Source organism: Peromyscus eremicus, chromosome 2 (assembly GCF_949786415.1).
Source record: "Peromyscus eremicus chromosome 2, PerEre_H2_v1, whole genome shotgun sequence".
Lineage (NCBI taxonomy): Eukaryota > Metazoa > Chordata > Mammalia > Rodentia > Cricetidae > Peromyscus > Peromyscus eremicus.
Genome location: NC_081417.1, coordinates 78,125,478 through 78,138,613, shown reverse-complemented (window position 1 = coordinate 78,138,613; position 13,136 = coordinate 78,125,478). Strand labels below are relative to the sequence as shown.

At 36.6% G+C, this 13,136-nt stretch overlaps 1 protein-coding gene across 1 annotated transcript in view; it reads left to right on the top strand.

The window, feature by feature from the left end:
• The window catches only part of Ecpas (Ecm29 proteasome adaptor and scaffold), a 123,498-nt gene that overhangs the window by 28,810 nt on the left and 81,552 nt on the right, over positions 1–13,136 (top strand). The window contains exons 2-5 of the mRNA XM_059254400.1: positions 3,822–3,952; positions 9,351–9,467; positions 11,270–11,388; positions 12,693–12,842. Coding sequence (XP_059110383.1) covers positions 3,822–3,952; positions 9,351–9,467; positions 11,270–11,388; positions 12,693–12,842 — 517 coding nt within the window. The remainder of the gene's footprint in view (positions 1–3,821; positions 3,953–9,350; positions 9,468–11,269; positions 11,389–12,692; positions 12,843–13,136) is intronic.

Here is a 13,136-nt window from a genome sequence, read left to right as displayed (position 1 = left end):
TTATTTCTGTTGTTCCTGAAAGCTGGAAGTTCACAATTGAGAGGTTTTCAAATGTTGAGGTCTCCCCTTCCCCCCCAGTTATACCATGTGGATGGATAAAAGTGCAAGAGAGGTCACAATTTTAGGAAGAAAAATACCTGGATGGTCTCTCTCATGTGCAGATCCTAGCGCGCGCGCTCGCTCTCTCTCTCTCTCTCTCTCTCTCTCTCTCTCTCTCTCTCTCTCTCTCTCTCTCTGTGTGTGTGTGTGTGTGTGTGTGTGTGTGTGTGTTTAGGGATGTATGCATCATATCATGTGTATGGAGGTCAGAAGACAACTTGCAGGAAGTATCTCCTTCCACTTTGTGATCCTGGGAATCGACTCAGGTTGTCAGGCTTGGCAGCAAGCACCTTCCTTTACCCTCTGAGCCATCTCTGTGTACCCCCACTCCTCTCTTTAAGACAGATTCTTGCTATGTAGGGTAGGGTGGCCTTGAACTTCTTTAGCCTCTTGACTCAGCCTTCAGCGTGCTGGGATTGTAGGAATGTGTTAGCCACACCCAGTCTGATTAGCTTTTACTTAAAACTACATAGTAAATGACCTGATTATTTGTACAATGATCCCTCTTCACTGAATGTGGAAGGTTCTAACTCTGCCTGCTTCGGAAGTATCCTTGTATGTGATGTTTGGTGCTCTTCATATTATCACATCCCATTACAAATGAGTATGTGAAAAATAACTATAATATAATATATCCCTTTCTTTTTTTGAACTTTGACATAGATTTTCTGTGTTAATTTGTTGTGAAAATTTAACTGTCTTTGTAGAATAGTGTTACTGTAATTATAGCTCAAGTCTGTGGGCAGTTTTTACTGTCTAATAGCTGGAATGCACTGAAGAATATCTCTTTACTTAGAACTTTGACAGATGCTGCAGTTGAATTTACCATTCCTAAGAATTTCTTTTACAGTCAGGCAGTGGTGGTACACACCATTAGTCCTAACACTCTGGAGAGAGAGACATGTGGATCTCTGTGAGTTCTAGGTCAGCCTGGTCTACAGAGTGAGTTTTAGGACAGCCAAGACTACACAAAGAAATCCTTTCTTGGGGGGAAGAAAATAATTTTTTTTTTATAATACTCAACATTTATTAAATAGAATCATTTGATCTAGTACTCTCATAGAGTTTACCTGCCTAATTTTGATCCTTTGTTCTGTTTTTCCTTTATTATTAATTGCTTAAACTTGAACTTTACTTGGGATTTTACTACCTTTTTTTCTAATGTTTTCTTTTGTTCTCCCAGGATCCTGTTCAAGGCTGCATTTAGTTGTTATACAGCCCTAGCCTCTCTGGGGCAGTATGTAAATTCTCTTTACTTGGGTGAGAGTACTTTTCCATTGTAAAGTTAATCTATTTCTTCTGTTCTTTCTAAGTAGTAACTACATCCAGGCTACCTTGAAAAGAGAAAAGGGGCAGGAATGAAGCTATACTTCCCTTTAGGAACATACTAGATATAATATTTTGTTCTTCCATAAAAAAGATTAACCTCTGTTTTCCTTTAGTTTTTTTTTTTTAAATCATTTATTGACATCAATATAGATGTTTCTAGTTTGGCTTTTAACCCAGCACTATGCTGTTTATTGTGTTCTGTTATTAATTGATCAGTATTGGCCAATAGGAGTTCTTTCAGATTGATTTCTATACCTTTCTGACATTTTCATGTCATCTCTAATACTATAAGATGTTTCAGGCTTACCTTTCTAATAAGATTGTTTTCCTGTCCTAAGGTCTAGAATTAGTTATTTTCCCAAGAAGTCATTCCCTTTTATTATAGAATGATATTTAAAAACGATTCATGTTGGATATAGGATTTGCATGTTGCTACGAGGGTTTTGCTGCCTCTTGTCCTTTTAGGGCTCACTTGACTGATAGATGTACCTGCCTTCCTTCACAGAGAGAATATTTGAGGCAAACAAAAAGTAATTCTTAGTATCTGTTATAAAACTTGGCTAATTATCAGTCAGTGAGTAGTCTGAGTTTCATTTATATGACTTCTGACACCTGTCTATTGGGTAATATTCTACTTATTATTTGAAGTAAATTTCAGTAACTATGTTAGTTTACCTGAAAATGTTTTTGTTTTTATCACTACATAGTGAAGACTTTTAAAAATATATTCTTAAATTGAGGTATAGTTGGCATTATGCTAAGATCAAGATATGAAACATTTTCAGCTCATTGCCACTGATAATTTTTTTTACAAGTGATGTGTGATATTTGTGTTTGTGGTGTGTGGTATGCCCATGTGTGTGTGCAGATGTGTGTCCTCATACACAGCGAGGCCAGAGGAAGTTTTAAATGTCTTGCTCTATTATTCTACACCTTATTCACCTGAGGCAGGCTTGCTCCTGCTTACTGAACCTGGAGTTAGGCTGGTGATCAGTAAGCCTCAGTGATCCTCGTGTGTCTGCCTAATCACAGTGCTAGGGTTATAGGTACGCATGTGACTATATCCAGGTGTTTACCTGAGTTCTGGGTATTTGAACTCAGACCTTGGTGCTTGCACAATAAGAGCTTTGACTTGCTGAGCCATCCCCACCTCCCTATGCAGAACAGGATGACTTTAACCTTAGAGTGATTGTAGCCAAATTTCTAAATGGTCTTATTAAATAAAAAACTCGGAGCCAGAAATTTGGGTTAAAGCCTTAGATCAGGGAAATATGGAAAGCCACCAGCCAACCTTACCTCACAAACTCTGCAACTTCCTGTCTACCCAGCCTTTATATGCCTTGCTTTTCTGCCTTCTCATTGGCTCTTTTAGCCCAGCTACCTCACTTCCTCTTCCTATACAGCTCTGTCACTTTCTTTCTGTCTGTACAGACCTCCAGGTCTCTGTGATTGATACTGGAATTAAAGGTGTGTGTCACCACACTTGGCTCTGTTCCCTAGTGTGGCCTTGAACATACAGAGATCCTGCCTGCTAAGGGATTAAGGGCCTGTGCTGCCTGACTTCTTGGTTTACTTAAAGTGGCTGCCCCGCCCCCATCTCCAGGCAAGCTTTATTTATTAACATACAAATAAAATATCATCACATTTCAGCACAAATAAAATATCACAAGTGATCCTTTTGCCTCAGCCTTCTAAATGCTGGGGTTATAGTTATGCATCACTGTGTTCAGTGCCACTGATAGTTTTTATAAGAGCCTTTGAGGAACAAATACCTCATTTCAGCATCATTTTTTTCCCCCAATCATGAGGATCGGACCTATGGCCTCATAAATGCCTAGTACCTAAAAAGTTGACAGTAATTTACAGCTAGATATTTGGCATTTGTGTGAGCTCTCTCTCCATTACCTTCTCCTCTGCCCTATAGTACACTAGTCAAAGATACACAGTGGCTTGTTTAATAATTACTATCACATTTTGCTGAACATACCTCCATGGTCTTGTCCGACATTGTATTCACTGTAGCTGTGCTGTGGGAAACCTCATCAGTTAGGTCCTCTGTTGTGTTCTACTAGCTAGGTCTAGAAGATTCTTTAAAAATATCTTGTATCTTTTCTTAATAACTAAGTCCTTCAGAAAGACCAAGTAACTTGGTATGTAGGAAGGAATTTCACTACTCTTGGCCAAAGACAGTTGTAAGGTAGCAGCATATGATTAGCTATTGGACCTTTTAAAGCAGCACTTCCTGGTTGTGTCAGAGTCGTTTGTCTGTGGGCTGGTCTGATTGAAGTTCTGACTGAAGGATCTGCAGTACAGAAAGCAGGGTTATGTTATGAAGATAGGCTTGGCTATGCATGGTTTGTCAAGTTCTCTTTTGTTTGCTTTCTGTATTATAGATCAGCTCGAACGGGTCTTTTTACGGCTTGGCCATGCTGAAACAGATGAACAATTACAAAGTATTATATCTAAATTCCTCCCTCCTGTTTTGCTCAAACTGTCCAGCACCCAAGAAGGAGTGCGGAAAAAGGTAAGCACGTTGGGGGCTGTTTGGGAAATAAATGATGAATAAGTGGATATATGTCGTGAAGTGAGTTTTTTTAATTCCTATTGTTGAAATGTAGGTTCATGATCCTAATTACAGCTTTTCCAAATGTATGGTAAGTCTAAGAACCAGCTTTCATGATGGAAAAGCTTAATTGCCTGGTATAGTTGCCTTCACTACCCATTGTGTGCTTGTGATCAGTGCCAGGGGATTTAATTGATATAATTATCTGGACTCCTCGAAAACTGAATATGAAAGCCAGTGTAGAAAGGGGAAATGTTCTTTAATCATTGGTTGATGGTTAATATATCCTTAAATAAAGGTAGTAAAGATAAGCCAATAATTTTTTTTTTCAAGACAGGATTTCTCTGTGCAGCTTTGGAACCTGTCCTGGAACTCAGTCTGTAGACCAGGCTGGCCTTGAACTCACAGAGATCCACGTGCCTCTGCCTCCCGAGTGCTGGGATTAAAGGTGTACACCACCACCATCCGGCTGCAAATAAAGTTTTTGAAAGCAAACTATTCTTATGTAACTTATACTTTATGTTCTACAAAATACTATTTCAAAAAAGTATATAACTATATCACTTTTAGTTTTAAATTGTTTTATGTAGAACACTTTCTCCTTTAATTTGTAGTGTAGTTAATTATTTTTTCCAGTATATTTGTGATAGACCTTCTGGTCTTTGAACGGTCATCTCTTGGCATATTATAATGGATTGACGTTGACTTGAATGTCTACCCTAAGAAGCCTGATTTGAGTTCAGTGGGAAGAGTATCTCCCAGAATGTCTGTTTTGTTTGGTGTAGGAAAGGATGGACAGTCTTGCCATATATTTTTAATCTTTGCTGTTAATCCTTATTGCTGAGGTAGACTCAGTTTGGTCATATCAGTCTCCGTGGACTTTTCTTGCTCTCAGGGTATCAAAGGCCTTTTTACAAATTGACGTCTGTTTACTTTGTGTTATTGGTCTGGTTATTTACTGAAGGTTTTCTGTATGCCTTATGATACATGCTATATTTGTTACTTTTCTCTGTTGCTGAGACAAAACACCTAACAAAAGCTACTTAAGGAAGGAAGAATTTATTTTGGCTCACAGTTTAAGAAAGGATGATTAGATAGTAAGAATATGAAGGCAATTGGTCATATTATATTCACTCAATGAGCAGAGAATGGGTGGAAGGTGAGGCCTGGCTATAAAAACCAGAGCACCTCTTCCCCACTGACCAACTTACTCCAGTGAGATTTTATCGACTAAAAAGGTTTTCCTTTCCAAACAGCACCACCAGCTGGGTACCAAGTAATAAAATACATGGGCTCATGGGGCACACTTTACATTTGTTGAGAGAAAAAGACAGTAGTAGATGGAAGAATATGAGTATGTGGTTAGGACTGAGGATAGATGGATGGGAGGCTTTTTGGTAAGCAAGAAGAGAGATCCACCAGGTTAAGAGATGGTGGGTCTTAACTAACTGATGCCCTTGGTGAACTAAAGAAGGCCACAGAGATTCCCTCAGTGGATAAGGATGAGTGATAGGAGGAAACAGGGCTTTAGAGCACTGATTTGAAAGAGTGGTAGTGATATCTTACTTAATTGCTGAAGCTGTTTAGACTGGAAGCTGAAAGTGGAGTTCAGGAAGTAGCCAAAGAAACCGTTGTGCTAGTTTAGGCTGAGTATTTTTAGTAGATTAAAAACAAACTGTTTACTTAATATAGTTTATTTCTTTGTATTTTAATCTTTTTTTTAAAAAATCATCCATCTTTAATTATATGTTTTAAATTTTAGGTGTATCATTCACTTCTGTTATACTATTTATCCTATTATCCTTCCAAATGGAGAAATTTCATTCCTGTTTTCCAGGGTTCTTTTTGTATGTTTTTGTGTGTATGTACATGTTTGTATGTGCATGTCACTATACACATGTAAAGGCTAGAGACTGATGTTGGGTAGCTTTCCCAGTTGCATTCCACATTTTAAATATGTTTACAAGATTTTTTTGATTTTCATTTTGTCTGCATGGATGCTTAGCCTGCATGAATGTCTGTGTACCAGTGGATGCCTGGTGCCCACTGAGGGCAGAAGAAGGCAACCAGATCCCCTGGAACTAGTTACAGATGGTTGTGAGACACCATATGGGTGCTGGGAATTGAATCTGGTTCCTCTAAAAGAGCAGCAGGTGCTCTTAACCCCTGTGCCATCTTTCCAGCCCCTCCATTCTTTCCTTGAGGCATGATCTCTTATAACATCGGGATCTCACTGATTTGGCTAGACTGGTTGGCCAGTGAGCCCCAGGAACCCTAATGGCTTCATTTCTCTACTGCAGGTATATGTGGCATCATGTCCAGCTTCTTTTCTTTTTTAAAACATGGATTCTAACTGCCTGGGTGGCGGTGTACACCTTTAATCCCAGCACTCAGGAAGCAGAGGCAGGCCTGGTCTACAGAGCAAGCTCCAGGACAACCAAGGCTGTTCTACAGTGAAATCCTGTCCCAAAAACCCAAAAACCAAAAACAAAAAAACATGGATTCTGTGGGGTTGGACTTGGGTCTGCATAGCCAGCACTTTACTGATTGTGCTGTCTTCTTAGCTCTTAGCTCTAGTTTTATTGGTCACTGTTATCAAAATTATAGTATTGGCTTGCTTGCATATTTATTTATTCATTCATTCATTCATTCATTCATTCATTGTGCTGGCCTCTACCCCAGTGCTTTCTACATGCTTGACAGTTAATATACTACTCAGCCATACCCCAGCTTAGGTTTAATTTTTCTTAGGTATAAGCTGTTTTAAAAGGCAAACTAGTACTTAGATTTATTTCCTCTTGTTAATTGCATTATTTCTATTTTATTCAAATTATTTTTCTTTTTCTCATAAGACTTTTATTTATATGATAGTGTAATAATGATTATTATGTGTTAAGATAAGTGCTAGATTTACAAGGTAATGTGAACTAGTTCTTTTTCACATTTTACAGACGAAACTAAATTTAGAATGATTAATGAACTTTTATTTTTATTTGCTTATATGTTTACTTTTTAAATTTTTTTTAGATAGTTCTGCCTCAGCCTCCTGTGTGCTAGGATTTAAGGCATGCTCCATCACTCCTGACAATTAATAAATTATTAAAAGACGAAATAATGAGTAGGTGTGGCCAGGATTTAAAGTTTCAAATACAAGCTTGGTCACCAAATAATTTTTTTTTTTATTAATTATGTTTTCGAGAATGCTCAGAATGAATTAAACCTATTTTTGAAGTTGTCTTTGCTATTCTGGTTGTATCTTATAGTTACACTGACATGCAGTGTTTGCTTTTATTTTTGACTTAACTATTAATAAGAACATTGTTTTTATTTTGAAGTATTTGATGCAAAATTTCCCTTGTTTTATTTCATTCTTCATTGAACCTGACAGTTACATTTAGATTTTTCTTTGGTCATGCTTTGGATGGCTACCACCCAGGCTTTTGTGCATGAGAAGCATGTGTTCCACCACTGAGCCTCATCTCCAGTCCTAAAGTGTATTCTGTGCTTCTGAGAAAAGTCCTTCATAAGATTAAAAAAAAAAATTCTTGTTTGTGCAATGTGGAGCTCAGTATGTCCTGAGGCTGTTTTCTGATAACACTGTACACTTATGTTTTGAGAATCTGTCTTCTAGTCTTGTATATTGATAGTCATGGATTACAATTTTCTGCAGTTGCAGTTTTCTTGTTTAGTATTTTGGCTTGATGCATTTTGATGTACAAATTTAACATTGTATTAGTAATTATAGTATGTTATATATGTATTTATTGGCAAAATGATTTGCTGTTAAGCAAACTTGAAAACTTCTGGGAGAAAGGAAATGATACTTAAAGCTGGTATACTTTAACATCATGCTACTCTTTGACATATCTTTTCATTTAATCTTGTGGCTTGTGTGGGGGACCAGCCCCCACACTTATTTACCCCAGGAACTCTTGAGGATTGAGGGAGAAGAGACTTAGTTAGAAATACTGAGGAGAGAGAACAGAGAGAAAACACAGGATAGACTCGGGTGGGCCTGGATCCTTATCCACGGCCCAGAACTTTATTCCAAAGGTCTGTTTATAACAATGCCAAGGGGTGGAGCAAAAAACCTCCCCCTTGCTAGTTACAGTCACCTAGTTGCTAAGCAGAATTCTGTTATAGTTAACTTTTTGGTTCAATGTTATTAGAATAGCAAAAGTTAATACCTGACTATATCTGATGTAAGTAGCAGGGCTGTGGAACAACTTCAGCTCTCGTATTCTACTGGCAGGAGTATAAATTATCATCATTTTAGAAACTACTTGGAAGTATCTGCTTAAACTGGGCATGTGCATAATAACCTCGTGACCAAACACTTCTAGTCTTGGATTTATACCAAACAAAAATAAGCACATATGTCTTTCAAAGGGCATGTCTAAATATATTCATGTCAACACTATACTTAGTCATCCAAACTGCAGTTTCCACTAACATGTGCTTTGAGGCTTCAGTGCAGATTTTAGAAATAATATAGGTGCAGCCCTCCAGAATAATTAAAATGTTCAATCTTAGGTGAGATTAAAAACAAATAATTGAGTTTTCTTCTTTCTTAGTACATAATATATTGGAGTAAGACCGAGGCCATTTATCATAAATGTGTATATTTTCCTTTTTTTCCACAGGAATTGTTGATGTGTTAATTTCCACTTTTGTTCCTTTCCCACTAATAGGGAAGTAGGAAGGTTGTTATTTTTGACTTTAAATCTTTGTTTGTTTTGTTTTGTTTTTTTTCCAGACAGGGTGTCTCTCTATATGGCTCTGGCTATTCTGGAATTCACTCAGTAGACCAGGCTGGCCTCCAACTTGTAGAGATCTGCCTGCTTCTGTCTCCTGAATTCTGGGATTAAAGTTGTGCACCACCACCACCCAGCTTTTACTTGAATTCTTTGATGGTATCAGATGATTTTCAGGATAAAGTAAACATACTTCAGTGTTTTGTTAAATTCTATTATAATCCAGACCCTGCTTTTATGAATTCTTACCATTCTGGGCTTTAGCCAGATATAATTTGCCATATTCTTTTATACCCTTGTTCCCTTTTAAAACTGATTTTCTGCTTGAAATTCATCTGATCCCCAGAACTCAGTGTGAGAAGTACTTCTTCATTTGACAGACCAAGCATATCTAGAAACAGTAGAATCTTACATTTTATATTCTTGGTATCTTGCAAAATTCAGATACTGTGTTTCTGGTTCTGATACATACCTTTCTAAGATACCAACTTTATAGTTCTGAAAAGAATGAAGTAGCTACTTTTCACTAAAATAAGTAATGTCTAAGAAATTAATTTATTTTTAAGATATGATTGGTAACTTCAGTTTTTCTGTCTTTGCTTTAGGTAATGGAACTGCTGGTCCATCTGAACAAACGTATAAAAAGCCGCCCCAAAATACAACTCCCAGTAGAGACATTATTGGTTCAGTACCAGGACCCTGCTGCAGTTTCCTTTGTCACGGTGAGAGTTATTTTGGCATGTTATTTTTTTTGACTTATAGTAAGTTTTCTTAATGTTTAGTTGATGCCATCAATGTATATTACCAAGCTTAGAATTTCATTCTTAGACCATATCTAACTGAAACATTTTTTCTTTAAATGGCATGCTGTTTTTTCATGGAGTACTGATTCACAGGTAATACTGCTTCAGAGAAAATTATAGGAACATGGTAATGGATGTCAATTTACATTGGGAAATTAAATGTTGTTGAAATGACTGTCCTGAACAAGTTAATCCATAGAAATTATAAGTAGAGTAGGGGCTATTAGAAGTTGGGAAAAAGTTAATTACTAGGTACTAAGTTAGGGAACAGAAACTTCTGCTGTGCTGTTGCCTGGTTAGGGTGACTATAGATAACAATCTGATACTTTACATTAAACAGCTCGAGGTACCCAGTGTGGTGGTGGGACCTGTATTTCCAGTGACATGTTAGGTAGAGGCAAGAGTATTGCTTGAGCTCAGAAATTCAAGACCAGACTGAGCAACATAATGGGATGTTCTTTTTCAAAAAAAGAAACAACAAAAAAACTCACAGAAATCTAGAAAAAAAGGCATTTCAAGGTTTTGCCTTAATGAAATAATTGATATTTAAGTATATGTTTAACCTAATGGAAATATTATATAATGTATACATATATTAAATGTCACATAGTACTCTATAATATGTATAATTTAAAAATTTTTTATGGTACTGGGGATAAAATCCAGGGCCTTTTGCATGTAACACAAGCATTCTGCTTAGCTATTTCCCCAGCCCAATACATATAATTTTTGTTTTTATGTAAATAATAGTGATTTGATTCTTAGTAGAAGAGACAAATCTGAATAGAGAGAAGGGTTACAGCACATAGGCATCCTAAAGTAATACTGTTTCTGATGTGTGTATTCAAAAGATACCCTTTCTGTAGTGGAGTAAACCTGAGACTGGCAAGTATCCTCTTCATGAAAACAGAATGTAAGAAATGTTGATGTTACATGAAGACAGTGTTGTCCTGTGTGTGTGTGTGTGTGTGTGTGTGTGTGTGTGTGTGTGTGTCCGTCCCGTCCTTGTGATTTTTAACAATGGGGCAAATTTTACTAAATTGTTTTATCAGGAGTCACAAAACTTTTGAAGGTATTGTAGCTATTTTTGACATACAGTTCCATTACAGGTAATAGCTTTCTTTTAAGCCAATATAAGCATTGAGGCCCATAACTATGCCAAATAGAAGGCCTTATGAAGCCTGTTCATTTTTGTGATGAATCCTTCAGATAAACAGCTATATCTTATGTGTAAATATGGACTTATGTCATGGGCTTGCCGTACGTTTGTGAATTTTGCATGGGTTATAGAGCTATTGATAACATCTGCAGCACTCAGCTTCCCTGGCTCATCTGTTGTCCATTGCTAATTTGTTACTGAGGGACCAGAGTGCAGCAGTTTCCAAAGATGGTTTTAGTAACTGACCAGCTGAGAAATGGAAGCCTGGGATTTGTTAATGTGTGTCTAGGATTAATACAGCAGTCTAGAAGATCTGATGGTAGTGTAGATTTGATGATTTTTTTTTCTTCCAGGTATTAGTATTTCACATGTGACTACTTTAGGTTAAGTCACCTTTCTTGTATAAAAAGCCCACTTTAAAACAGTTCGAATAAATTGTGCTTGATTAAGCCGTAATAAACTGTGGAGAGGATGATTCTTGCCATGTTTTTGTTATAACTATAACTTCTTATAATCATATTTTTTCCTTTCATACTCACTTGCTTTTCTCTTACTACATTAGAATTTCACTATAATTTATGTTAAGATGGGCTATCCTCGCCTGCCAGTGGAAAAACAATGTGAATTGGCCCCTACACTTCTTACTGCCATGGAAGGGAAACCTCAGCCACAGCAGGATAGGTATGGCTTCCTCATTCACCTCTTTCCCATCTGCAAGAGACAACAATTAATTGCCTTTCAAGTACAGGTCATATTTGGTTTCACTAGGCAAATGGAAAGGCTTGAGCTCATTTAGCTGAAAGATAGTTGAATTTTCTGTTATCTTTTAGTTATTATTTTATTAATAGCATTATAAAAGTTCTTGATGTGAACATTGAAAAATGGATAGAACTAATGACACTTTTCTAAATCTAACTGATTCAGTTTTTGTCATTTTTTTTAAATTGGTTAATTTTTGTGATGTTAAAAATCTTTTTCATTGAGTCTGGAGAGATGGCTCAGGGGTTAAGAACATTGGCTGCTTTTGCAGAGGACCCCGGTTCAATTCCTATCACCCACATGGTAGCTCACAGCCATTTGTTAACTCTAGTTCCGGCGGATCCAGCACCCTTTTCTGGCCTCTAGGCACTAGGTTATCCTTGTGTTGTACAGACGTACATGTAGGCGAAATACCCATATATTCATTAAATAATTAAAATGAATATTTTTTAATCAAAACATTTGTCTTGAAGGATAAAACATTTCTCAGCAATTTTTGGAGACAATAGATTATTATTAATATAATATATTAATATAGACACTGGAAAAGTGGAAGGACTTAGATGACATCATTTGTCTGTGAGCTTAGTGAAAAGATCTGTATCTCAGACCTGACAATGCAAAAGATGTTTCCAATTCTGATTTATTACTAATTGATCAATCAGTTGGTTGATTATGGTGCTGGGGATCAAATCTAGGGCTTCACCCTGAACAAAAGACTACAGGTTTTTATAAGCAAAATTAGTAATTAAAATTAAATTTTTATTGAAAGGACATGTTGGACTTTACTTTTATCTAAAATTTAACATGAAATACCTTTTGGTAACATCAAGTCTGTTTTATATACAGTTATCTAGATTTTTAAAGTGATGAACCATATTGGCTAAATGCTAATTTTCACTTAATACTTTGAGGTTTGTTTTTTTTGTTTTTTTTTTTTTTAATTTTTAAAACAAGGTTTCTTTGTGTAGTCCTGGCTGTCCTGGAACTTGCTCTGTAGACCTGGCTGGCATTGAACTTAGAAATCCACCTACCTCTTGCCTCCCGGATGCTGGGATTAGGAAATCAAGGCCACTCCTAAATTAGGATTTTGTATATAATTAGTATAAAAAATGAATAACTCCTGATATAATTGCCAACTTTTATTAAGTGTTCTTTGCTCTGTTATTTTCATGTATAAAAATTGATTTATAAAGTAGCTTCAATAAATGTAATTTTTCTTTCAGCTTAATGCATCTTTTAATACCAACCCTTTTTCACATGAAATACCCAGCTGAATCATCAAAATTAGCTTCTCCTTTTAATCTTGCTGAGAAACCAAAGACTGTGCAGCTGCTTTTGGACTTTATGCTAGATGTCCTTCTGATGCCTTATGGGTGAGTTAAAAACAGACAAAGCCAAGCAATGTCGTTTTTCACTGAGTTTACTATATGGAAATTATGTGCCATTTAAAATGATTCAGCTCACTTGTGAATGAATGCATGTCTGAGGATTTGCATCAGTCTTAAATGCTAAGGTCCAGCTCCACTACATATTGACTGTGTAGATGTAGAGCTCCTGTTGTGATTTTAGACTTCACCAGTCCCAGGCTGAAATAAATGTTGTATTGAGTCTCCTAGCACCTTGTACTCTTAGGAAATCACATCCAGCTTTTCTTTTCATAGTTTCCT